Source organism: Myotis myotis, unplaced genomic scaffold (genome assembly GCF_014108235.1).
Source record: "Myotis myotis isolate mMyoMyo1 unplaced genomic scaffold, mMyoMyo1.p scaffold_m19_p_6, whole genome shotgun sequence".
In the NCBI taxonomy this organism is placed as follows: Eukaryota; Metazoa; Chordata; class Mammalia; order Chiroptera; family Vespertilionidae; genus Myotis; species Myotis myotis.
Window position 1 is genome coordinate 35260255 of NW_023416368.1, and position 27566 is coordinate 35287820.

Consider the following 27566-nt stretch of genomic DNA (forward strand, 5'->3'; position numbering starts at 1 on the left):
TGGTACTTAGCAGCGTGAGAACTTCCTGTCTCCCAACATCTAAGCTAGCGGAAGCCCTCTCATATAGAGGAAATGGTACCATGTTCCAAACTAATAATGATTTTCATTACCGAGCTAAACTCAAAATCCCTAATTTGCCAAACTTAAGTTGCACATTTAAAAGAAAAAAGGCCACTTTTTCTAGATAAAACCCTTAAGACTATTACATTCTTAAAACTACTGAACTAATTTCCTTTAGCCAGACTCTCAAAAAAAAACCACCACAAAACAAAACAGCTTTTAAAATTCAAGCAAGGGTTCAACCATCATCACAAGATAAACATTTGGTTTAAAAAAACTGCAGTGAGTGTGAAAAGTCTCTGGTTATCTTTTGATTTTGGCTCGATGCTGGAGGGACCCAGTGCTGTAAAACTGCTGCATCCACGGTGAAGACAAGAATATTGGTTGAAAAATGAGCCCTAAGCCCTCCATGCATTCAAGTAGCCAGACTCTCAACAGATTCACAGAGAGTTGGTTACCTTGGATACAAAACTGTAAAAGTTACATGTTTCCACAGAATCTCAGCAGAATATGCAACTTTCCACGTTTGGGGAAGAATGACAGTGTAAGATTGGTATAAGGTTGAACATATTCTAAAATCATTTAATTCTAATTGATATATTCTACTAAGGAACAAGGAGCAATACATTCTAAATGATGAATGTTTTCCCTCTTCTCAGCCAGTGCAAGTCTCTCAGGCCATTGGCAATGCTTACAATTAGTGATGTTTTTAGATGATTACTAATAACAGATGGTAATCAGCTTTTCTTGAAAATGCACTGCTAATTTCCTGTGTTACCTTAAATAGACAGCTAAATGCAACAACTACACTGACTGCATGCTTCATTCTAAGAGGTGAAACAATGAGGGAAATTTTGGACCTCACTTTCTTCTAGGTGAGAAGGCAAACTTAAGGCTTAGAGTATAAACCTTAAGAATGCCACTGTTTGCAAGCACAAGCCCACAAAGACTCAATTTTGGGGAAATTTGTACCAATTCTTTTCCTCTCACTTAGTAGAATCCATCTGACTACCAGATAAAGACCTCAGTTTGGATTTGTTCCTTTAGTAAGCCCAAATTGCTGGAAAGCCCCGTACCTCCCTACCCCCAGAAACCCCTGATTGGCCACACCAAACCCTCTCACCCCCATCACTTGGCTACATGATGCCTCTGTGATTTTTTTCTCTACTGAAATGTCCTTCCTTCATTATTAAAGGCCCAGGTCAAACATAGACTATGGGGCACCTACCATGGTCTCCCCTGTTGGACTGTTTGCAGGAGGGACAGAATATGATATCTCCATTTTCCCTGACGAGAAGACAGAAGAGGGATTTGGGAATGAACATGTGCATTTCTGAGGACATTCCTCTTCTTGTGGCTACCACTGGCTCTCTGGGTCTGCAGGAATAGCTGGAGGCGCCTAGCAGTAGTGTTCTATTCAGTCAGTACACATGAAACCAGGTCTGCCGTCAGTTTACTAAGTAGAGGAGCTACCTAATAGTAGAATATGAGCAAGTAAAATTTAAAACCAAACCTTTCTACCTAAATGGGCCCTTCAAGCTAACACCCCATTGTTTTGCTCCCCTTCACAGAAGAACTTTTTGTAAGAAGTATCTATATTCGCTGTCTCCATTTCTTACCAAACATCCTTTCTTCATCCAACTTCAAGGCTTTAGTTCCAACCAAGCCACTAAGATTGTACCTCAAAATCATTAACAACCTCCATTTTGTCAAATTCAAGGGTTGGGTCGCTTTTTTTGTTTCTTAAATTTCAGTGAGTTTTTGATTGTTAAAAATTTTATTTAAATAAATTTTAAAATTTTAAAATGTTATTTAAGATTATATAATATTGACATAATATTATATGAGTGTCAGGTATACAAAATAGTAATTAGACATTTATATACCTTATGATTTATGTACCTCATGATTACTTTTATAAGTGGCAGTTTGTTATCTTCACTTGCAATCCCTGATTTCCAATGCTGCTGAACATCTTTTCGTGTTTGATTATTTTGTTTCCTCTTTGAAACATTTGTGTCTTTTACCCATTTTAAATGTATTATTGGTCATTAATCCAACTGGTCATTACATTCTTTTGTTGTTAATTCCCATCAGGATATACTTTTTCCATTAATTTTTTTTTAGAGAGAGAAGGGAGGGAGGGAAGGAGAGAGACATCGATGTGAGAGAGATACATTAATTGGTTGCCTCCTGCACATGCCCCAACTGGGTGTGGGGATCGAACCTCCGACCCAGGTACATACCCTGGACTGGAAATCAAACCTGTGACCCTTCGGTGTGCAGGCCAAGGCTCTAACCACTGGACAACACAGGGCTTAGTCATTATATTCTTAATCTCCCTTCATCTTTCTCACCCATCTCTCCCATCCCTTCCCATCTGACAACTATCAGTTTATTCTCTGTATTTATGAGTTTGTTTTTGTTTTGTCTTTTTAGATTCCACACAGAAATGAAATCATACGGTATTTATCTTTCTCTGTCTGACTTATTTCACTAGCATAATACCCTCAAGGTCCATCCCTGTTGTTGCAAATACAAGTTTTCATTCATTTTTACGGCAAGGTAATATTCCACTGTATATATGTACCACATCCTCTTTATCCATTCATCTATTCATGGATACCTAGGGGTGAATGTATCTTTTCAAACTGGTGTTTTGGATTTCTTCAGATAAATACCCAGAAGTGGGACTGCTGGGTCACAGGCAGCTCTATTTTTAATTTAGTGAGGAGCCTCCATGCTGTTTTCCACGGTGGCTGCACCAATTTGCAATCCCACCTAAAAGGCAGGAGGGTTTCTTTTTCTCCACATTCTCATATCCCACTCCTCAGGGAGGACCTTGGAAGCTGAGCTATCTTTGATAATCTCCACCCTGTAGGTGTGCGACTGAGTCCCCACCTCTCCTTCCTATCTAATAAGTTCCAAGATGATACTCATAATGCTGCTCCAGAAACACTTTAAGAATCAATGTATCTGATTTTAAAATATGCATGTTAAAAATTTAAAGGTAAACACCTAATAACTAAAGTGGAATATATCATTTACAACCCAAAGAAGGGAAAAGAGAAATAAAGAAAAATTCCACAGAAGGCAGAAAGTAGAGGAAAAAAAAAGACAGAAACAAATTTGTGAATTGAAAGAACTAAATTCACTAGTGAAAACAACAAGATGGTCAGACTGACTAAAAAATTATGGGGGGGTTGGGGATGGGGGGATAAGGACACATGTAATACCTTAATCAATAAAGAAAAAAAACCAAATTCTGTTATATGCTGAATATATTATGCAGATGTAGGAAATAAGGCAGTTTAGGCAATGGCACAGAGATAGATAAAATGACCAATGAAACAGATGGAAAACTTCTTTTTCTCCACATTCTCATATCCCACTCCTCAGGGAGGACCTTGGAAGCTGAGCTATCTTTGATAATCTCCACCCTGTAGGTGTGCGACTGAGTCCCCACCTCTCCTTCCTATCTAATAAGTTCCAAGATGATACTCATAATGCTGCTCCAGAAACACTTTAAGAATCAATGTATCTGATTTTAAAATATGCATGTTAAAAATTTAAAGGTAAACACCTAATAACTAAAGTGGAATATATCATTTACAACCCAAAGAAGGGAAAAGAGAAATAAAGAAAAATTCCACAGAAGGCAGAAAGTAGAGGAAAAAAAAAGACAGAAACAAATTTGTGAATTGAAAGAACTAAATTCACTAGTGAAAACAACAAGATGGTCAGACTGAATAAAAAATTATGGGGGGGTTGGGGATGGGGGGATAAGGACACATGTAATACCTTAATCAATAAAGAAAAAAAACCAAATTCTGTTATATGCTGAATATATTATGCAGATGTAGGAAATAAGGCAGTTTAGGCAATGGCACAGAGATAGATAAAATGACCAATGAAACAGATGGAAAACCCAGAAGTGACCCATACACACACATGGAATTCCGATGTGTGACGTAAGTGACAGTGCAGATCATTAAGAAAAGGATAGGCTCCTCGCTACACAGAGCCAGGACGACTGGTTGGCCACAAGGGGAAAAGTGATACTGGAGTCCTACCTGACGCTGTACATAAAGTTCCATTTAGGATTATATACTTAAATGTACTTAAATGTGAAAAGACAAACTTTAAAACTTTTAGAAGGACACACAAAAGTAGGGAAGGATTTCTTAAACAAGACAAAAAAGAGCTAACCCAAAAAGAAAAGATTGGTAAATTCAATGACCCTAAAATCAAATCTGTCCACTAGAAGACACTATAAGAAAGTGAAAAGATAAACATGAAAAGTTCGAAAAAAATATTTGTAATACATATAACTTAAAAGTAATTAAAATGCAGAAGAGATAAAGAACACCTTCAAATCAATCGGATGACTGAAAGCCCTGGCTGGATGACCTAATTGGTTGAAGCATCGTCCCATATACCAAAAGGTTGCGGGTTCGATTCCTGATCGGGGTGCATACCTAGGCTGTGGGTTTGAGCCCCAGGTGGGGAGCATACGAGAGGCCACGAAATATTTCTCTCTTCCTTCCTCTCTCTCTAAAATCAATAAACATATCCTTATGTGAGGAGTAAGGAAAAAAACCCAAAACTAATAATACATTAAATATAGGTAGAAGACACAAACATTTCAAAGATGAAGCAAAATGGTCAAACATGAAAAAGACGTTCAGCAATATTAGAAATCAGGGGACTGCAGATGAAGACCACAATGATTTAACATTTTAAACTCAGATTGGCAAAAATTAAGAAACTGAAAAAAATCAATGTCAGAAAATGTGTTTAAAAAAATCCTTATATTCTGCTAGTGGTGCAAATTAGTAAAAAAACTTTGGCAAAAAACTTAACATTATTTTGTAAAATTGAGCATATCCTGCAACCCAGAAACTTTACCCCACATATACTCTAGGGTAGTGGTTGGCAAACTGGCTCGCGAGCCACATGCGGCTCTTTGGCCCTTTAAGTGTGGCTCTTCCACAAAATACCGACTTCTGCGCATGGGCCACGAAGGGCCACAAAGTTTCAATCGCACTGTACGTGTGCACCCGCACGGGGTATTTTGTGGAAGAGCCACACTCAAGGGGCCAAAGAGCCACATGTGGCTCGCGAGCCGCAGTTTGCTGACCACTGCTCTAAGGAATCTCTTACACCTCTGCTCCAGAACACATAACAAGGAAGGGTGATATCAGTGAAGACCCGGAAGCAACCGAATGTCCATCTACAGAAGAATGGATACATAGTGGTCTAGTCCCACAATAGAATTCTATATATCAGTGAAGATGAATGAATGACAGCTCTAAGCAACATAAGCAAAAGCAAACAAAATTTAAAAAAAGCAAATCCTAGAAGAGTACACAGAATATATTTTTAAGCTCAAATTACATGCATATGATAAAATTATTTTTTTTTAAAGCATATAAAACAAAAATCTGTGCCAATGGTTACAGGGAGTAGGGATGACAGAGGCTGAGATAAAGAGGAGCATTTGAGAGGATGCCAGTTAGTGACAATGGTAGAGTTCTTGGATTGGGTGTGTGTGAGGAGGGAAGCATGACCACTCCTTAGTATTAATATGCTTTATAACTTACCTTTATAACTTCAGTATTTGTTGTATACACATAAATATATGTATTTTCCATTCTTTGGCATGTATGACATATAATTAAAAAGAGGGAAATATGACTAAAATATGCTAGTTGATATTCACTACAATGGGGACCAAATTCCCAATCCAATACTTACTGGTCAAGGGTCTTATAATAAATGTCCAGATCCTTGTTCACAAGCTCTGTTGTTCTCATAACAATCATCATTTCTCTATACTTTTCCTCGGCATCTCGAAACTGAGGTGATCGAAGTTCTTTCTTAAAGTGAATAATTTCTTCCTCATAACCCTTCTGTCGCCCTATTGCCAAACTGTGACTTGTTTTTATATTTTCTATTTTTTCTTCCAAGTTCTGATGTTCACTATGAAAGGGAAAAATGACAAATGAGGACCATTTTTAGCTTTTGGCAGCTTGAAGTGGAAAAGCCAGATCTCTTTAGAGAGAAATATCATTTATCATTCTCCTTAGCAGTCAGCATATGATAACAGAGTCTTTCCTTGCTTTTTATGTAAGGCTTCAGTACAAAAGAAAATTTTCTTACTTCCAAATTCCTGAAGCATCCAGGTTTCTAAACAGTTAATTTTTGTGTGCTGAATAAAGAACTCTCATAACATGTGAGCAATAAGAAAGTTCCTGACTTTTAGACACTAAATAAAGCACTCTTAGTGATTAATATTAGAAATTCACAAACTTCTGACTGTGAACTGAGAGTGTACAATGAGGAGTTATTGAATGACAGATGTCATAATTTTGTTCACATTGTCAAAGACAAATATAATTTTATTTCAAACTATTAATTTCTATAGTAACACCTACTAAAAAAAAGTTTGTATTCCTCTATGAAAAAATTTCTCACACAAGCATAATTCTGACCAAAAAAAGTAAAATACCCAAACTTAGTAGATAATACAGTTTTTAATATATGATTTAAAAAATCTTCATTCATTTAACAGTTCCTTATTAAGCACCCTCTTATGTGCCCGGCACTGCTGTCAAGTTTATAAACATCCTTACAGAATTGGCCTGATTGTCCTTTTGTTGATATTTCTGTTGTGTTCTGGTTGAAGAAAGGTTTGCAAAATAGCAGTTGTACTTAGTAGACTGAATGGATCTAAAAAGCATTGTTATATACCAACCACAGAAGGAATTATATTTAAAAAATCTGGTTTTGCTTTCAGTAGCAAAGAATAAATTGTTTCATTTAAAAGTTTCTTCTAAAAGCTTTATTTTTTCCAACTTGCAACCGGGAGCACTAACATTATAGCGTTAAAGAGCTGAGGCTTGGGAGTGAGGATATCTGAGTCACATTCCTGGCTTTCATCAAAATTTACTGTGAATTTTTTTCCTGAGTCTCAATGTCCTAATGTATAAAAAATGAAGAAGCTAAAGATGAATAGCTCTTCCAGCTAAAAAGTCTGATTTCCTCATTATAGGAAAGAGATTTTAAACAGCTAAACCAATAACAGGGTTAACCACTTGTAGTGTTTTATAAATTAAAATTTCAGTTTACTATATACTTTAGAAAACCTAAAGCATTCTTTGATTCATATTTCTGTGTAAAGTCAAACAAATGAAAAATCTATAAGGAATGGCTGAATGAGAGACCTAAATTTAATCAACTGAGGCCGTTAAAAAATCAATTTGGTGAGTATAGCCATTTATACCAGTCTAATGCCTTAGCATCAACCGAGTTCTTACAGAATTCTTAAGGCAACTGACTCTAAGGCAGACAAGGCAAGAACAAAATCTTTTCTGCTGCACCAGGAAGGTAGACACTACAGTAAGTACCAATAAAACCAGATGAAAGAAGAATCAGGACAATCTTAAGAAAAAACCACACAAATCTGCCTGGTTGTCATCTATATATATACTAGTAAAAGCCCAGCGACCTGAACGGCGGAACAACCAGAACGACTGGTGGCTATGACTCATATTGCGGCAGCTAACCAGCCTGATCCTGGCCCCAATCCTCCCCACCCCCAACCCTCCAGCCAGCCAACCACCACGGTCCCTCCCCCTGGCCAGCCTATCCTGATGGGCACCCATAGGGGCAGACTGGCTGGACCACATCTATGCACGAATTCGTGTACCAGGCCTCTAGTATAATTATAACTAAGACCATCTAAAATGGGTCTCCAATGTCAAATCACTTTGGCAGTATTATAAATTGCACAAGCTCTGACCCAGGCAGGGTTCATAGGCCATATATTATTTTTGTTCGGTACCATTATCTTGTGAAGCAGACTAACAGAAACCTGGGGACTTGGCATTTTTAATTCTGTCCACCACTGCAGTGTAACTATAAATTTTATATCACTCTTCAGTAATTTAATTCATAAGGCCATGAAATATATTTGTATAAAAACTTCCTATAAGTCTCAAGGGACATTTAGGCTAAAGGCTTAAATCATTTTTAAAAAAACACATATTAAATATTCTTCACATTCAATAATAGTCCTTTATTTAAACTAAAGACTATTTTTAAAAAACATACTTTTTCAGTTGTAAGACCTGCATTTGACCCATTTCCTTCAAATGTTGTTTTCTTTCTTCTTCAACTTCTTTTAATTCTTCATTTCTTTTTCTTAACGTAAGATTATCCTGCAGCCATCTTTCTTGTATCTAAATGTAAATATTAAACCAGTTAAAAAATGATCAAGTTACCAACATGTGATTCATAACAGGCAACTGCTGGCAGGTAGTACTCATTCTGCCTTATTTAGAATCGTGTTAAACTCAATAGAGGGAGAATAAGCCAGGGTGAAGGAATCTACAACCTGGACTAACCTGGATTGCACATATAAACCAGAACAGAAATTTACACAATGAAATAACAACTGTAACTAATTAAATATTTTATACCTGTACCCCATTGGATCATCTTGCACAGGAACCCCACAATAAAAAATCTGATTGAAAAAAAAATCACAAGCTAGCAATACTACTATTAATGTCCCCCCTCAATTTTTTTGCCTACTTGTATTTTTGTCCTATGTGCCAATACTGTTAGATTCTATTTTTTTAAAAAATATATTTCTTTATTGATTTCAGAGAGGGAAGAGGGAGAGAAACATCGATGAGAGAGAATCATTGATTGGCTGCCTCCTGCACGCCCCCTACTGGGGATCGAGCCCACAACCCAGGCATGTGCCCTTGGCCAGAACTGAACCTGGAACCCTTCAGTCCCCAGGCCGACGCTCTAGCCACTGAGCCAAACTGGCTAGGGCTAGATTCTATTAAGTATGTCAGATAAGATCTTTACCTTCAAGCTAACAAATAAATTATACAAGGCAGTAAGAAGTGCCACAAAAACAGTAAATATTTACTTGATGAGACTTCCATGGACATTGAATTGAACTGAAAATTTAAAAAGTTGGCTGTTCTTATTGAGCAGTTTTGTCCTTAAAGAGACCTAATCACTTAGCAGCAGCAGCAGCAATGCCAACACAATTATTTCAGTAGGTTTCCCAGTGATTACAATGGACTATATTGTGAGATAAACATTATAAGTTGATTCTTTGAAATTTAGAGAAAAAAATATCCTGTAGAAACAATGTTGGTTTGGACCATAAAAGCCTGAATATAGAAAACTCATCACAAGTTCAAAGTCAAGACTTCTCAAAGAAGGAGCTAGGTTCCTCCTTCAGTGACCCTAGCTGCTGAGATAAACTCAAGAGTCATGTGGGAAGTGGGAGGGAGAGGCAGATCTTTGGCAATATCTCATTAACCAACAATAACAGCAGAGAGTCACCAGGGAAAATGAATTTGGAGGTGGGAGAGAAGCATGGAAGGATTTTTCTCTCATGTTTAGTGTTCATATCCAACCCTGCCCATCTATAAATCACTATTTTGTGGGTTTTTCCCCCAACTGTCATCAGTTTTCCTGGTAATGATAAAATAAATATATACTTATCTATTACAGATATCATTATAAGCAGTTAAAAGTGACTACCATGATATGGTTGTAACTGTCCTTTTGCTGCCAAGGCAACTTAATGCACCACTGCAGCTGCTGTGACACTCCAAGATCCTTCCATGGGAGACTATCTGTGTACTTTTTCCTTATTAGGAACAAGAGACTATGCTATTGCTTTCTTTTATCTAGTATTACATAACACTGGAATTGGCTTTCAATACTGCATAAAAACTTCATTTTTAAAAAACTGATATTCTCTACTATATGGATCTATTGAACATAAAAGTTTTAAAAAATGTTATTGGTATAAGTCAGTGGTCGGCAAACCGCGGCTCACGAGTCACATGAGGCTGTTTGGCCCCTTAAGTATGGCTCTTCCACAAAATACCACGTGCGGCCGCGCACGTACAGTGCGATTGAAACTTCGTGGCCTATGCGCAGAAGTTGGTTTTCGGCCTGGGCGAGTCTATTTTGAAGAAGTGGCGTTAGAAGAAGTGGGGGTACATTCACTGAGGTTGACCTTGACCCCTCAGATTGAGGACGTTTTTAGCAAAGGCCAGCTTGGGAGTACCCTAATTCAGTTAATAACAATGTACCTACCTATATAGTTTAAGTTTAAAAAATTTGGCTCTCAAAAGAAATTTCAATCGTTGTACTGTTGGTATTTGGCTCTGTTGACTAATGAGTTTGCCGACCACTGGTATAAGTGATACCATTAAGACACAAAGAAGACTTACTTTCTGTGTATCAATATCTTGTCTCATGATTCCCATATCGGTATTTATCTTTTCTTTGTGTTTCTCGCTTTCACTTAGTTGAGCTATTACTTTATTAAGTTCAGTTTCTTTTTGCTATAAAAAAGAAAATTTTTTTTAATTGTTCAAGTATTACATATGTCTCCTTTTCCCCCCGATTGACCCCTCCACCACACTCCCGCACCCAGGACAAGCCCCCACCGCCCCAGTGTCCGTGTCCATTAGTTATGCTAATATGCTTGCATACACGTCCTTCGATTGATCTCTTACGCCCCGGCCCCCACGCTTTCTCTCTGAGGTTGGAGGGACAAAATTTCTTTAAGCACAAGAAATAAAACTATAAATAAATAAGATTTAAGTTTTAAATTACCTTCTTATAGTCGTCTTTCCCATCTTGAATATAATTCTCAATGTTTTTCACATAGCCGTGAATATTTTTAACCTTCTCTTTGATATCATTCATCTGTAAAAAAAGTTATTAAACACATTGATTGAGGACCAGAGCATTTAAGATTTATTTCCAAGGAAATACTAGGTGTACCAGTTAATAATGAGGATTTTTTTCAATAGATGGAGTTACACATATGTTGATATATATGCGATTTGATATGTATGCTATTTTGTTGTATTGACAGCAAGCTTCAAAACTTGTATGTCAAATTTGCTGAAGGTGTTAATATCATAGATATTTTTACACTTAAAAATGAGCATTTGCGGGAAGTTTTAATTCATTATTTTGAAGAAAAAGTTATTGTATACTTTGGGAAGATTATGGTGAACATGCTCCATTTCAAGATACTTGTGAACGCTGATTTAAACGCTTTAAAAGTGATGATTTTGATGTGAAAGACAAAGAACGTCCAGGTCAACCGAAAAAGTTTGAAGACCAACAATTACAAGCATTATTGGATGAAGATGCATGTAAAACTCAAAAACAACTTGCAGAAAGATTAAACGTTGCTCAGCAAATAATTTCCAATCGTTTACAAGCAATGGGAAAGATTTTAAAGGAAGGAAAATGGGTGCCATATCAACTGAACAAAAGACAAATGGAAAACCGAAAAGTCATTAGTAAAATGTTGCTTCAACGGCACGAAAGAAAGTCTTTTTTGCATGGAATTGTGACTGGCGATGAAAAGTGGATTTATTTTGAAAATCCCAAGTGCACAAAATCATGGGCTGATCCAGGTCAACTATCAACATCGACTGCAAGGCCAAATCGCTTCTGAACGAAGACAATGCTCTGCATTTGGTGGGATCAGGAAGGTGTGGTGTATTATGAGCTTCTAAAACCAGGTGAAACCATTAATACTGATCGCTACTGACAACAAATAATCAATTTGAACCACGCTTTGATCGTGAAATGACCAGAATTGGCCAGAAGACACGGCAAAGTAATTTTGTTTCATCATGACACACCATCACACACTTCAAAACCAGTTAAAGACATGTTAAAGATCTTGCCTGAGAAGTATTAACCCACCCGCTGTATTCACCAGACCTTGCTCCTTCAGATTACCACTTGTTTCCATCGATGGCACACGCACTTTCTGAGCAGCACTTCAAAACGTACAAAGAAGTGGAAAACTGGATGTCTGAATGGTTTGCCTCAAAACAAGAAAAGTTCTATTGGGACAGTATCCAAAAATTAACCTGAAAGATGGGGGAAATGTGTAGCTAGAGATGGACATTACTTTGAATGAAGCACTTTTGATGTTTCTCTTGAAATTATTGTGTTTCCTTTGATTACAAAATCTGCATTTTTAACCGGTACACCTCGTATATTAAGGTAACAAAAACTTAATAGGAGAGCACAGTGAAACATTGGCTTGAAAGTTAGGAGCTTTGGGTTCTAGTTTTCATCACCAGCACATTTTATTATCTCAGATAATTCCCTTTATCATGTATGGAATTGGATTAAATAGTCTTACTTCTCAGCTTCTATGATAGATCAAGAAACTAGTTACAAGTTTAATCCTTATTTTAACAAGAATTTTTAATATCAAGATTATGTCACAAATCTGAAAATACTATTTATCTTGTACTTTTAATTTCATGGGAAGTAATAATGCCCAATATGGTGCTCTGAACATTATGTTTAATATATATATATTGGTAAGTAAATATAGAAAGGAAATATTACTTTATCCTGTGTTATTTTGTGGCTTGTATTTTTTTTGAAGATTAATTCTTCTTTCTCCTGCTGGAACTTTTCCAGTGTTATTTCCAAAGGGCTTATCTGCTCTTTAGCATCCTAAAAACAAAAAACATTCCATTATTTTAGGGTCAGACTTTACAGTCATACAAGCACTCTCTTATGTGCCAGGCTTTAAAAAGAAATTCATTTGCCTCTTCTAACAACCCTATGAGGAAGTACCATTATTTTCATCCCATATTTCAGATGAGTAAATAGGCATAGAAATGACTTGTCCAGGATCACAACAGCCAGTAAATAAAGGAGCCAGGAGTCAAATCCCATCCAGCTCGAGTCTCTGTGAGCCACTATGCTATACTGCTACAGCCATTGTCTTGATTCTTAAACTACACCATGCACTCCCAACTATATGAACGACCGGCTTCAGGTATAAGTTTTTAGGAGTCTGCAGGGGCTCATGCCAACTGTGTCACCAAAAAATGGCAAAGTTCATTCGCTCCAGACAGGCGGCATTCCTCTTACAGACAGGAATATGATTGTAAAGGACACATTTGTCCTTAAGCTTATTTTGCTAAGTAAGATTAAGTAGATTGTTTATGGTAACAAAAGTGTACTGTACACACTGATATCACTGATGTGTCCACACCTATTTTGGTAGGAAAAGGGCTTTCAAGTAACAAACTAGTTTACTAATCAAAAGTCTGCATTATTTGGCCTTGTAACATATCTACAGCATAATTATATGATAACCCCTGTTAAAAAACAATGATCCTTAAGTATTTTAAGATCCTGAAATATATAATGAATCCACAAAAGTAGAAATGACTATGTAGTATTACTTCAACACAGGTGTATTTTATCATATTGGGAAGTGGTATGGTGTAGTGCAGTGATGGCGAACCTATGACACACGTGTCAGAGGTGACACGCGAACTCATTTTTTTGGTTGATTTTTCTTTGTTAAATGGCATTTAAATATATAAAATAAATATCAAAAATATGTCTTTGTTTTACTATGGTTGCAAATATCAAAAAATTTCTATATGTGACATGGCACCAGAGTTAAGTTAGGGTTTTTCAAAATGCTGACACGCCGAGCTCAAAAGGTTCGCCATCACTGGTGGGAAGTCAAATGTCTTTGATGTCTGTAGACCTAACATCTGAAATTAACCTGCCTCTTACTAGCTCCATGAACATGGGTAAGTTATGGGACATCTAAAAGTCTCAATTTCTTTTTCTATAATAGGGGATTTAGTCACATATCTCAACAGGGTTACTTAGACCTAAATGGCTTATTGTCAAATTACTTTATAAACACTAAAATATTATATAAATGTATGGTAGTACTATTTGATATACTATAAGCCTCTGATAATTTGTAATCCAAAATACTTAAGAAACACAGTAACTATAGATTCAATAATATATATATATATATATATATATATTTATATATATATATTTTTTTAAATATATTTTTTTATTGACTTCAGAAAGGAAGGGAGAGGAAGAGTGAAATAGAAACATCAATGATGAGAAGGAATCATTGATTGGCTGCCGCCCACAATGTACCCTTAGCTGGAATCTATCCTGGGGCCCTTCGGTCCGCAAGCCAATGCTCTATCCACTGAGCCAAACTAGGCAGGGCTCAATAATATATTTAGTGCTTACTGAATGTGTCTAATTATAAAAACCTAAATGAGATTGTTGTTTCTAAAACTGTTTAAAAACTTAATTGGTTGGGTTTTAGATTTTATTAATCGAGATGAAGGATTCCAAATGGGTTCCATTTCATGTGACAAATCAATTCCCCATGTTCACTGTTTGGGGAAGAATTCCAAGACTACATCTCAAATCAGATAGAGAAAGTGCTATGACTAAGGCAGTGTTGGCCGTGGATATAGAATTAAGACGAACTTCACATGGAGGAATACTTACATGGAGTTAGTTACCCACCACCTGACCACCTCCAATAACAAGACATTCTCTACTAAGTTAACCAGGCAGCCAATTCTTCCTTATTATGACCAAAATTCTTCTTCCAGACATCTTTAGTACTATGAGTACAAGTTCTGTCACCCAGGAGCCACACAAAGAATTATTATGCCATTTTCATTTTATCTTCACAATATCCATAATTCTAGCTACTATACCAATAAAGAACATTTCATACATTTGAAGTAATTAAAGACATACAAATGTTCTTACCTTTATCTCTCTGTATAAGGACTGAACTTCAGTGGATAATTCCACAGTCTGCTCCTCCAGTTGCTGACGACGTTGTAAATTAGTGGATATCTGAAGTTTTTCTGATTTAAGTTCATTTGTTAAACCTCTTAGGTGTTGAATCTGTTCTTGCTGGTCCTGTATAAGCTTACGATTCAATTCAATCTTACTGGAAACTGCACAAAAACATATGGACACAGTGATTAATGTAAGAGTATAGAAAATGCTCTGAGCAGCATCCTTCCAGTGTTATAGGTCTATGGAATTCACAAAGGCAAGTTTCTACGGGTCCCACCCACAGCAACAAAAGTGCCACTAGAACCCTCGAGCCCCAAACCATCTTTCTGTCCCCTCCTGGCCACTCACAGGGCAGGTATGATTGAGAAAGAGTACAGCTCACTTGATACTCATCATTCAAAATCTGTTGTACAAAGCAAGGAAACAGAAGTGATACTTCTGAAAAAAGTAAGTGAATATACTGTGGATTGGAAGGAGGAAAGACAGTTCTTATCCACATAACAGGTGTAAAATTTAGGTGAAAAGCAAAAGCTGGGATGTTGATGTCTTTAATGGGAATATGAGGAAACGGGCTATATTACCTGTATCTAATTTGTGTTGTTTTTCTTGTTTTTCTTGGTTTACTTGTTGAAGAGTTCTATCTAAGTCTAGTCCTTGTAGCTTAGCTGCTTGTTGTGCAATTTTCCTTTCAACATCTTTAAGTTCCATCTTAAGAATAAAACAAAGTTATTTCTTTTAAGAAATTTACTGCAATTTACAACTGCTTTCATATATCATTTGAACAAAATTTGATAGGAAGAAATAAAATTAATTTTAAATAATTTCAATGATATAAGCAAAAGGCAGCAGACTGAAAATGGAAACAAACAGGACTATTTTTCATGATCCTATATAATAAAAAGCTAATATGCAAATTGTCCCCTTGACTGTGAGTTCGACCATGGATGGGGCTGGCCTGCCAATTGCCCATGGCCTCTCCCTGCCGGCCAGCCGGCCGGCAGACTCCACCTATGCACAAATTTGTGCACTGGGCCTCTAGTTTATAAATAATTCAGAATGGGGAACTCTAACCATGATGTGTACCTGAACACCAGCTACTGTTTTTAACACTCTCACACTTCACATTCAAACCACCATGAAACAAGTTTTTTGCTGCCTCGCTATAAGTTTTTTGTAGTTTTAACTACAATCAGCATACCTGAAATCTCTCCATAATTGTAACATCTGTGAGACACACTTTGGCACTTTCTTCTTCAGGCATTATTGTACCCAAGAGTGTTTCCTGTTCTTCTATGTCATTCTTCAGGCGCTGTATATCTCTATTGACATTCTGCAGTTTGTTTCTTAATTCTGGTATTTCCTTCTCTTTCAAATCAATTATGCTTTGCCTTAACAGAAAACACACAATTAAAAATAAGCTATCTAATGTTTTCTCATCGTGAGATTGAGGTTATGTATTTTTTGGCAATAATATAAAAGTGGTATCATGTATCCTTCTCAGGGCATCATATCGATGGGTACATGTCAGTATGTCTTATTACTGGAGATGTTAAACTTATTCACTTGGTTAAGATGGTGTTAGCCAGATCCATCCATTGTAAAGTAATTATTTCCCTTTTTGTAGTTAATACTTAGGAGAGATACACTGAGACTGTAAATATCCTGTTTCTCCTCAAACTTCTGCCCATTGATTTTACTATCCATTGCTAGATGTTGCTTGCAACAATTATTACTGTGCTGTTTGTCAAACATATTCTACAAATTAACCGATCATACTCATTAGAAGTATCAAGGCCATGAAAGACAAAGACTGAAGAATGTTACAGACCACAGTAGCCTAAGGAGAAATAAGAACTACATGCAATGTGGAATCCAGGTTTGGATCCTGAAACAAAAAAGGACATTAATGGAAAGACTGCTGAAATTCAAATATGGTAATTTAGGTAATAGCATTTTATCAATGTTAATTATGGTTACATAAATTCTGATCATCACGAGAAGCTAGGTGAAGGGTATATGTAAATTCTCTGTACTATTTTTGTAATTTTCCTATAAGTCTAAAATTTTTTTCAAAATAAAAGGTTTAAAAAAATGATGGAAAGAAGGAAAGCAAACAACCACTCAGCCAAATGCTACATGAGTTTTAGGTACAAAAGCTGTCAGTCCAGCCTACTGTTGCTTCTCTAGCTAATATGGCAGGTACTAGCCCCACATATATATTATTTTTTCACTCTCATTATTTTATTAAACACTTTTATGGTTTAATAGAGAAGAAGTGTAGACAAAATTCACACTGAAAACTATGGGTCACAAAAGTTACAATACACAAAGAATTATGAAACTACAACATTGAAAAAGGTAGGCACCAAGTACCTTACTCTGAAAATGGGAGCTGTGATGGCAAGAGCCCCAAAATATAACACAATGTTGATTTCTGCTATTTATAGTATATCAGTATGACACAGAACTAAGCTCAAATTTCCTTGACATGCAATTTCTATCAACTTTAAATTTTATCTTTTATTTGATCTTTTTCTTCTCAAGATACTGCCTTATTCCTCTTCCTTTTCATTCTCAAACTACTGCCTTTGTCTCCTATCACATTCTCTCTATAGCCGGCAATAATCTGGTTTCACCTTGATAATTATATTATTTACTGCTGCAAAACAAAACAGCCCAAAATTTAGCTGCTTAAAATGACAGCACTTATTTCTCACAGTAAGACAATCAGGAGCAGCTATCTGGATACTTCTGATTTGGGTTTCTTGTTGAAGTTGCACTCAAGCTGAAGGCCAGGGCTACAGTCACTCAAGGAGTGACTGCTAGAGAATATGTTTCCAAATGGTACCCTCACTCAATTGGTTGTTCAAAGGCCTTAAGTCCTCACCAAGTGGGTCCCTGCTCTGCTCACCACATGACAACTGGCTTTCCCGAGATCCAGATGATCCAGGAGAGAAAAAAGGAGAGCAGGAAGCTTGAGTGCCTTATATAACCGAGTCCTAGAAGGGACATGTTATCACTTCTGTCGTATTTGCTTGGTCACACAGACCAATCCTGGAACAAGACTGTGAAAGCCAGGATCATTGGGGGCCATCATGGAGGCTGGCTACCACAAAGTACATCTTCTTAAACCTTTCCTGCCTTTTTTTTTTTTTAATTTTTTTAAAAATTTTTTTTAAATTAAATCTTTATTGTTCAGATTATTACATTTGTTCCTCTTTTTCCCACCCATAACTCCCCTCCTCCCAGTTCCTGCCCCACCCTCCGCCCTCACTCCCCACCCACTGTCCTCATCCATAGGTGCACGATTTTTGTCCAGTCTCTTCCCGCATCTCCCACACCCCTTTCCCCCCTAAGAATAGTCAGTCCATTCCCTTTCTATGTCCCTGATTCTATTATGATCACCAGATTATTTATTCACTTGATTCTTAGATTCACTTGTTGATAGATGCATGTTTGTTGTTCATAATTTGTATCTTTACCTTTTTCTTCTTCTTCCTCTTCTTAAAGGATACCTTTCAGCATTTCATATAATACTGGTTTGGTGGTGATGAACTCCTTTAGCTTTTCCTTATCTATGAAGCTCTTTATCTGACCTTCAGTTCTGAATGATAGCTTTGCTGGATAAAGTAATCTTGGTTGTAGGTTCTTGGTATTCATCACTTTGAATATTTCTTGCCATTCCCTTCTGGCCTGCAAAGTTTCTGTTGAGAAATCAGCTGACAGTCATATGGGTATTCCCTTGTAGGTAACTGGGTTTCTTTCTCTTGCTGCTTTTAAGATTCTCTCTTTGTGTTCTGCTCTTGGCATTTTAATTATGATGTGTCTTGGTGTGGTCCTCTTTGGATTCCTTTTGTTTGGGGTTCTCTGCGCTTCCTGGACCTGTAAGTCTATTTCTTTCACCAGGTGGGGGAAGTTTTCTGTCATTATTTCTTCAAATAGGTTTTCAATATCTTGCTCTCTCTCATCTTCTGGCGCCCCTATAATTCTGATGTTGGTACGCTTGAAGCTGTCCCAGAGGCTCCTTACACTATCTTCGTATTTTTGGATTCTTTTTTCATTTTGCTTTTCCGGTTGGGTGTTTTTTGCTTCTTCGCATTTCGAATCTTTGAGTTGATTCTTGCGCTCCTCTGGTCTGCTGTTGGGTGTCTGTATAATATTCTTTATTTCAGTCAGTGTATGCTTAATTTCTAGTTGGTTCTTTATCACAGCATCGAGGGTCTCATTAGATTTCTTGAGGATCTCACTACATTTATCGGTGGCTTCTAAACAGTTCTTGAGAGACCTTAAAAGTGTGGTTCTGAACTCTATATCCTCCATGGACAATTTTGTCCTGTTTCTTTGTCTCCGCATTTTTTATGCTTTCTTGGTGCACCCCCTAGTGGTCTTTGTGCGCAGTCTTGTTGTAGTTAAGCCTTGATTGTTGTCGGCAATAGTGGGGGTGATTTGACCTCCAGGCTAACTGGCTATGAGAGTCCGCTGTGTCTGCAGTGGGAGAGCTTCTGTGCTGGATCTCTAGGGCAGTGGTAATCTAGCATTTGCCTGAGGCTATTCGGCAAATGGCTCTGCGCAGGGCTTGGGCGGGGCGGGTCCCTGGGGATCTACAGGGCGGGTGGAGCAAGCAGTTATGGCTGCTCTCAGTCCTGTCCCTAGGGGCTCTGCCTCACAGAGTCCCAGCAACCGCTGCAAACCTCGGAGAGAAAGCTGCCTTCGATTTCTGACCGAAGCCAGACAGTCCCGCTTCTCCCGTTTGAGTCTGGGTCCCTAGAGACTCGCCTGGATCTGGAGCTCAGAGTCTGAAACTCCCTCCCGATTGAAAACAACAACCGAGCCCTCCGCCGCCAGCCCGCTCGGTGCGCACTCCGCACCTCAGTATTTCACTTCAGCACTGCGCCTCCTCTGAGTCTGGGTATGATATTCTCTTTCCTCCTAGTTGTAGAATTTCCACTCAGCCAGCCTTCCTGTGGTTCTGGATGATGTCTGTTCCGTCTTTAGTTGTTTTTTGAAGTGGTTGTTCGAGGCAGCAATCTCCGGCATTAACCTATGCCGCCATCTTGGTTTTTCTCAACCTTTCCTGCTTTTCCTGAAATTCCTCTTTGGTTTTCCAGGACAACAGACCCTCTTGGTTTTTCTGCTTCCAGAGTTTTTTGTTGTTGTTTTTTTTCACTCTCATCTATTCAATACATTAATATTAGATCAATTTTCCTAAAACACATTGTTGATTAAATCCCTCAGAATGGCTCCCCATCAGAGACAGCTATAACTAGAACTGAACATAATCTAGTCCCATCTTCCCAATTTATGGGAATCAATCCCTATAAGTAACTCCCTAAACTCCAATGCTTCTATTGCAGCACAGGTCATGTTCTCCATCCTTTTATACACAATGTTCTCAATTCCCTCTCCCCTTTCCTTTTCTTAACTGAGTTTAACCAGTTTCCCTGTGTGACTTTGTGCAAATTACATTCTCCCTCCTACCTTGTTCTTTATAAATTCTATTCTCACTCTGTAGTCCACTGGCTTCTCTCTTCTTAAATAATGCATTTGTTTGAACTAACTAAGCACTTTATCTAATTCTGAATGCTTGTTTCCTTTCTTGGGACATCAGCTCCTTGAGGGTCATGTCATTGGTTTCTCTGACCAGCTCTGTGCTCTGTTCTGGGAGACAAGGCAATCATCACATACTTTCTGATTTGATTTATAGACTATCATTTGAATTTCTTGCACAAGCAAGGGAAAAATGAACACTAGAAATCATTTAGGATTCATTCCTTTTTAGAGTGGGAAAGACATAATACAGTTTCTTATATTTTATTGATTTTTAGAGAGACCGGGAGAGAGAGGAAGAAACATCAGTGTGACACTCCTGCACGATCCCTGCCAGGGATTGAGCCCGCAACCCAGGCATGTGCCCTGAACGGGAATCAAACCAGCAACCTTTCGGTGCAAGGGATGACACCCAACCAACTGAGCCACACCAGCCAGGGCCGTAATACAGTTTAAAATTTGTCTGCTGAGAGAGCTTTTCAGTAATTTAATTCTTTTGCTGGGTTTACAAAGTTAAATATCAGCAAACAGTTCTAAATCTGTCAAAATTTCTGCCCTCAAACCAAATCTGAGGAATTCAATTAACACAGACACAGATTGTATCTGTCTGCCCTGTAACTAGATTAAGAAGCAAATTTACCTTTAGAAGAAAACAAAAAAGGAAACAGGAAGAAAATCATTGTTTCTTCTTGTCATGTAACTAACATGAGACGGGGCATACTGGCTTAGGATCCTGACTTCAACTTTTATTCATTCGAGACATGCTACTGAGGCGCTACCACATGCCAGGCACTAGGCCAGTACCTTCTACCGGGCTGCTGCTGCTGCTACACGTACGTAACGGTAAACCCCTCGTCTCACCTCATGGGCACAAGCCCCAGCATTTCATCACGCCGCTTCTCTTTTTTCTTTAGCTCTGATTCTGTTGACTTGAGTTTGTCTGGAGCCAGCCGCAGCTTAGACTGCAAATCACTGATGACTTCTTGTAATTCAGCTTCTGTCTGAAAAACTCTCTGACAGACGGGGCAGCAGGACTGGCTTTCATCCGTCAGCTGAGTGATGAATTGGGAGTACACGGCCGTAGCTCCAGCCAGCATGGCTGTTTTAAGAAAATAAGTATTTCCAGTCAGGAGAAAATATAGTTTTGTCAATATGGTTACATCCTCCTCTGTAAATATATGATTATTCTTCTTGCTTTATAAACACATTATTAAAAAATTTTAAATTCTGATATTTAAATATTCCTACAAATTTTTCAATTTCTTCTTGAAAACCTCTATCTAAATCACTTTCAAAATTCTGGCTCCCACAATACATTCAGATTTGTCTTTTGGATAACACATAAAAGTACAATAAATTTTAGAGCTTATTATGTTCCAAGAACTGTTCTAAGTTTTATACCTAAAATCTCATTTACTCCTCCCTAACGGCCTAGGTCAGTGGTTGGCAAACTCATTAGTCAACAGAGCCAAATATCAACAGTACTTCTTCAAAATAGACTCGCCCAGGCTGAAAACCGACTTCTGTGCATGGGCCACGAAGTTTCAACCGCACTGTACACGAGCCTACACGTGATATTTTGTGGAAAAGCCACACTCAAGGGGCCAAAGAGCCGCATGTGGCTCACGAGCCGCAGTTTGCCAGCCACGGTCCTAGGTGGTAGGTAATTATGTCCTCAGACAATGAATCTGAAGTATAGGAAGATTCAATAATTTGCACAAAGTCACACAGCAAGTTAAGTTATAGAACCAGGATCAAAACTTAAGCCAACTGGATCCAGAACCAAGTTTTTAAATCTCCCATCCTTAGTTACCTGTCAATGAAAATTCATGTGTCACAGTGACTCGATAATATAAAGCAGGTAACTTACCTCGTTGTTTTGAAGATTTTTCAATTTCTTCTTTAAGCCTGCCTAAATCACTTTCAAAATCCTGGCTACCACAAACATCAAACAGCTTGTCTTCATAACTGGATAACTGCTCCTCCTTCCTTTTTAGCTCAATATTTATATGATTTTTATTTTGCTCAGCTGAAGCCAGTTCCTTGCTATAAAATAAGAAAAATATGAATTACCATTTTAGAACATGAGAAATTAGTTTGAAAAGTTTGAATAGGTATAAGACAAATTCTGCCAACAAATATTAAAAAGTTTGCTATGGCCAAGTACTTTTTTTAGAAGTCCAGGCAATTGTCACTTCCACCTGAACTCTCCCACTCAGATACCAACTCACTTGCCATCAGTAGTCATGGGCCCGGTCCCAGAAAAATGTGTAATATCAGCGAAATTCTGCCTGGTTTCTGGGAATTCATGGCCTCAGATCTCAGCTTAAGAGCCTTTGCAAGGAGAATGTGCTTGCTGGATCTACTGGAGGAAGGGAAGCGGGGCAAACATCCTAATCCCCTTCGGGCCCATTCACAATATTCCTTCCCTTCCTTTCCTGTAAACTTTTCCTTTGTCCCCTCTTTATTGTTATCATCTACTTAAGATCATTCATTTCTTCTCATTCATCAAAGACTTTGCTCACTAGTACAATTTATCTCCATTCCAACTCTTAAATTTCACCCTAGTCAATCTCCATGCCCATACAGATTAGGGTTTTTTAATTTGCAGGTTGTGAGGCAAATCATATAATCAATTCAATGGATCATCTCAGCATATTTTAACAAAATGAAACAACAGAATCTATCGGAGTAGACTGTACATAGGTAGGACAGGTACTATTTTGAGAAATCTGTTTCAGATAAACATGTGTGAGTGCACACCTGCTTCATCTTGATACTTCCCATTGTTTTCTATATGCAACTGCACCATTTTGCATTCCCACCAACAGTGCCTAAGGGTTCCAATTTCTCAACATTCTTACCAACACCTGTTATTTTCTGCGTTTTTGATATTGGACATCCTAACCAGTGTGAAGTGATGTGGGTTTTTGTTGTTGTTGTTGCTGATTTCAGAGAGGGAGGGAGAGGGAGAGAAAGATCGAAACATCAATGATGAGAGAGAATCATTGATTGGCTGCTTCCTGCACACCCGCTACTGGGGACTGAACCAGCAACCTGGGCATGTGACCATGACCGGAATTAAACCCGGGACCCTTCAGTCTGCAGGCTGACACTATCCACTGAGCAAACCGGCTAGGGCTGAAGTGATGTGGTTTTAATCTGCATTTCCCTGATGACTAGTGATGTTGGGCATCTTTTCACATGTTCATTGGCCATTTGTATATCTTCTTTGGAGAATTATCTATTCAAGTCCTTTGCCCTTTTTTTTTTTAATCCTCACCTGAAGTCATTTTTCTATTGATTTTTTGAGAGTGGAAGAGAGAGGGAAAGACAGAGAGAAATATCGATGCGAGAGAAACACATCGATTTGTTGCCTCCCACACATGCCCTAGGGCCCAGGGGGGGTGAACCCAGGACCCTTTGGTCAGCAGGCCAACACTCTATCCATTGAGCCAAACTGGCTAGGGCCTTTGCCCATTTTTAAAATCCAGTTATTTTGTTGTTGTTGAGTAGTAGGAGTTTATATATTCTGGATATTAACCCCTTATTAGATACACGATTTGCAAACATTTTCTCCCATTTTATAGGCTGCCTTTTCCCTGTCTAATGTTTCTTTTGCTGTGTAGAAGTTTTAAAGCTTGATGTAGCCTCATTTGTCTATTTTGCTTTTGTTGTCATATGCAAGAAATGATTGCCATTTCAATATAATAAAGCTTTTCCTCTTAAGTTTCCTTCTAGGTGTTTTATAGTTTCAGGTCTCACTTTTTTTATAAAGGAGACTTTTAATCCTCTCAGTTAATTCTACAAACTTTCAAGGAACAAGAGATCCCAAATCACTATTACCATTTTACTTAAATTCATAAAATGTAGAACCAAAATCGATTAATAAGACTTACCTTTTCATGACAAATTATTTTAGAACAATTAAAAATTAATGCAAGAAATAAGAGATTTCTATTACTTACTTCAATTTGGCAAGCCTGTCCCTGGTCTGATTAATTTCTCTTGATTTACTATGAAGCCAGTCTTCAAGTTGTTTTTTGTTGGGAAAATACCCTAATAATGAATTTAATTCATCACTGTGTCTAGACTTTATTTTTCTGATTTGTTCATCTTTGTCAGCCTATTAAAAAATATTTTAAAAATAAAGCTCAGTATCTCCACATTATGTCAAGAACAAATATAAATTTTAGATTTGTTAAAGTTCTAGGCTTAGAAAGTAAAACTATAAAAATGTAAGAAGAGAATATATAATTTCCTAAAGTCTAAGAGTGGGGATGACCTTCCTAAGCCATAAAAGAGTAACAAGTCTGATAATATAAAAATTAAAACTTCTGCATAAGATATAAAATTTAACAGCAATGTATGGTATTTACTAGTATCTATACACCTCTGTATTAGTTTCTTGTAATTAGAAAATAGTTTTTAAACTTGAAAGTCTATTTTTATAGTATTAAGCTCAGTTAGCCCCTAAAATATAAAGCCAATAACGACCAACTTCTTCATAATAAGATAAACTATTAAAAATACCAAAAATTATCCTATATAATAAAAGCCTAATATGCTAAGTGTCTGACCATTCGACAAGTCGCTATGATGTGCAATGACCACCAGGGGCAGAAGCTCCGACTGGTAGGTTAGCTTGCTGGTGGGGTCTGGCTGACTGGGACTGGGCAAGAGGGCCAGACACGCCCTGGAGCCCTCCCACAGCCCCTTCCAGGCCCCAATCTAGGCGGGACTGGGCAAGAGGGGCCGGACACACTCTGGAGCCCTTCTGCAGTCCCTCCCTGGCCGCCACCAATCACGATTGGGCGAGACGGGCCAGAAACGCCCTGCAGACCTCCCACGGTTCCTCCCCAGCCCCGATCATGCATCAGTGGGGTCCCTTGGCCTGGCCTGTGCCCTCTCACAATCCGGGACCCCTCAGGGGATGTCCACAGGCCAAGCTGAGGGATCCCACCAATGCACGAGCCCTCTCGTAATTAAAATAAAAAGAAAGGTCATACTTTGTCTTTGGTCAGCATCTCCATCTGGGTGCGTGTTGCTGTATGATGGTTTAACTGCTCCATCTCCTGGTCCAGTTTACGCAGGGTCCTGTCTAGGTCTGCTTTCTCATTCTGAAGACTTATTACTTCTGTTTTTAGAGTTTCTACATTACTGTTTTTCTCAGCCTTGCTTAGCTCATGTTCCTTATCAATAATAAAAACACAGGTTTATATAGTTTGTGTTAAAATAGTGACAAAGTGTATTAGAAATCAACTACTCACTGCAACAGAAATAAAAAAAAATAAGGAATAAAATTTTTAAGGAAAAAATCTTATAAAATTACCTTACTATCTTATAATACTTAAATAAATCTGGAAGAGTCAAACAAGGGTGGGAGAATAAGAATTAATGCAAAGTTAAGAGAAATTTGTCTAAGAATATAGTTTCATGACTCTTCAGTCAATACCTAAGTATTTATCAAGTACCCATGTAACTCACTACATTTCCTGCCACATAGAAACTCTAAAAACAGTGTAACGCTATCCCTTAATAATGCCACCCCTTTACAACAAGACAATCCTATCTAATAATAGACAAACATGATAATTAACCGTAACTTCGCTACCCTTCCCATTGGCTAATTAGGGTGATATGCAAATTAACTGCCAACAAAGATGGTGGTTAACCGCCAACAAAGATGGCGGTTAATTTGCATATATAGGCGCAATGATGGGAGGCCATAGGGGAAGGACGGTGATTGGAAACACAGTCGGCAGGCAAGAGCCAGGAGGCACTGCCCCTGGCCCTGGATCGGAGAACCGGCCGCCTTTGCCCACCCCCCTGCCGGTGATCGGAGAAGTCAGAGGGGGGCAGGGAAGAGGCGGGCGCCCGCCTCTTCCCTGGCCGCCCCTGCCAGGGATGAGCAACCAGAGATCCCACAGCAGGAAAGGGCGGCCTGAAGCCAGCCCCCCTGTGCACCTGCCTGCCCATGGGATCGCCGATGCGATCCCACAGCAGGAAAGGGGGGCCTGCAGCCAGCCCTGTGTGCGCCTGACCCAGGCCGCCACTGCAATCCCCTAGCAGGAAAGAGCGGCCTCTAGCCAGCCCCCCTGTGTGCCTGCCCATGGGATCGCCACGGCGATCACGGAGCAGGGAAGGGTGGCCTCTAGCCAGCCTCCCGTGCACCTGCCGGTGGGTCGCCATGGCAATCCCATAGCAGGAAAGGGCGCCCCACCCTGGCCACAGCTCAAGGGAGAGTACAACATGCAGTGGAGGCCAGGAGCCTGAGAGATCAACAGAGAGGGGCGCCTGCTCCAAGCCTCCAAGGTGTGGTTGGGGGCAGGCCCTCAGCAGACACACACACACACACACACACACACACACACACACAGCGCCTACTCTGAGCTTCCAATGTGGCTGGAAGCAGACCACCGCTGGACACACACAAACGGCAAATGCTCGGAGCCTATGTGGCACGGCTGGGGGCAGGCCCCAGCAGACAGACACACACACACACACACACACAAACACATACACACACACACACGGGACGCCTGCACCGAGCCTCTGCTGCCAGACAGTGGCCATGAGTAGGACATCCACTGAGGGCTCCCGGACTGAGGGGCAGGCTGGGCTGAGGGAACCCCATCCCCCAGTGCACTAATTTCGTGGACCGGGCCTCTAGTCTATAATAATAAAAGCGTAATATGCTAATTAGACCCGATGTCCTTCCTTCCGGACAAAGCTGCAGCAGGTGGGGGCCGCTGCAAAGGCAGCAGAGGCCCCTGGCCATGGCAGCGGTGGGCGGGGGCCAGGACCAAGGCCCTTGCATGAATTTAGTGCATCGGGCCTCTAGTATTGTGATAAAATGCTAAACTGACAAAACGTACACTAGATGTTAAATTAGGAAGCAAAAAGCAGTGTTTAATTACATTATCAAAGTAGGGTCTGAGAGGGGGAATTCCCAGCTTTAGGATGTTTACTTTGGTGGTGGGGATGAAGAAAATAGAAAGAAGGAAGAAAATTTGGAAATTCATGAAAAGAATAGGTGGGCTAAGAAAGATTCCACCATAGAAAAAGTGGTAGTATGGCAAAAAATTTATAAGATCTACAGTGTATGGAACCTAGAGGAAAAATACTTGTTTCTTTTTTAACTTAAGTAAATGGTTCTTAACCAAGGTACTCGTAAGAATGCCTTGTTTTGTTCTGAATGCACATTTCCAGGCTCTACTCTAGAGAGGTTTGATTTGGAAGGTCTGAAGTAAGGTCTAAGCATAAGT

General features: G+C 38.9%; 1 protein-coding gene across 7 annotated transcripts in view; it reads right to left on the reverse strand.

The window, feature by feature from the left end:
* RAD50 (RAD50 double strand break repair protein) overlaps positions 1 to 27566 on the reverse strand; it is a 197960-nt gene that overhangs the window by 12014 nt on the left and 158380 nt on the right. For all 7 annotated transcript variants that reach the window (XM_036313980.1, XM_036313981.1, XM_036313979.1 and 4 more), the window contains 12 exons: positions 25308 to 25490; positions 24267 to 24424; positions 22169 to 22344; positions 21160 to 21397; positions 15950 to 16139; positions 15333 to 15459; positions 14716 to 14909; positions 12496 to 12606; positions 10723 to 10815; positions 10335 to 10448; positions 8176 to 8303; positions 5818 to 6042 (listed from right to left, as the gene is read on the reverse strand). In XM_036313980.1, the coding sequence (XP_036169873.1) occupies positions 5818 to 6042; positions 8176 to 8303; positions 10335 to 10448; positions 10723 to 10815; positions 12496 to 12606; positions 14716 to 14909; positions 15333 to 15459; positions 15950 to 16139; positions 21160 to 21397; positions 22169 to 22344; positions 24267 to 24424; positions 25308 to 25490 (1937 nt within the window). The remainder of the gene's footprint in view (positions 1 to 5817; positions 6043 to 8175; positions 8304 to 10334; positions 10449 to 10722; positions 10816 to 12495; positions 12607 to 14715; positions 14910 to 15332; positions 15460 to 15949; positions 16140 to 21159; positions 21398 to 22168; positions 22345 to 24266; positions 24425 to 25307; positions 25491 to 27566) is intronic.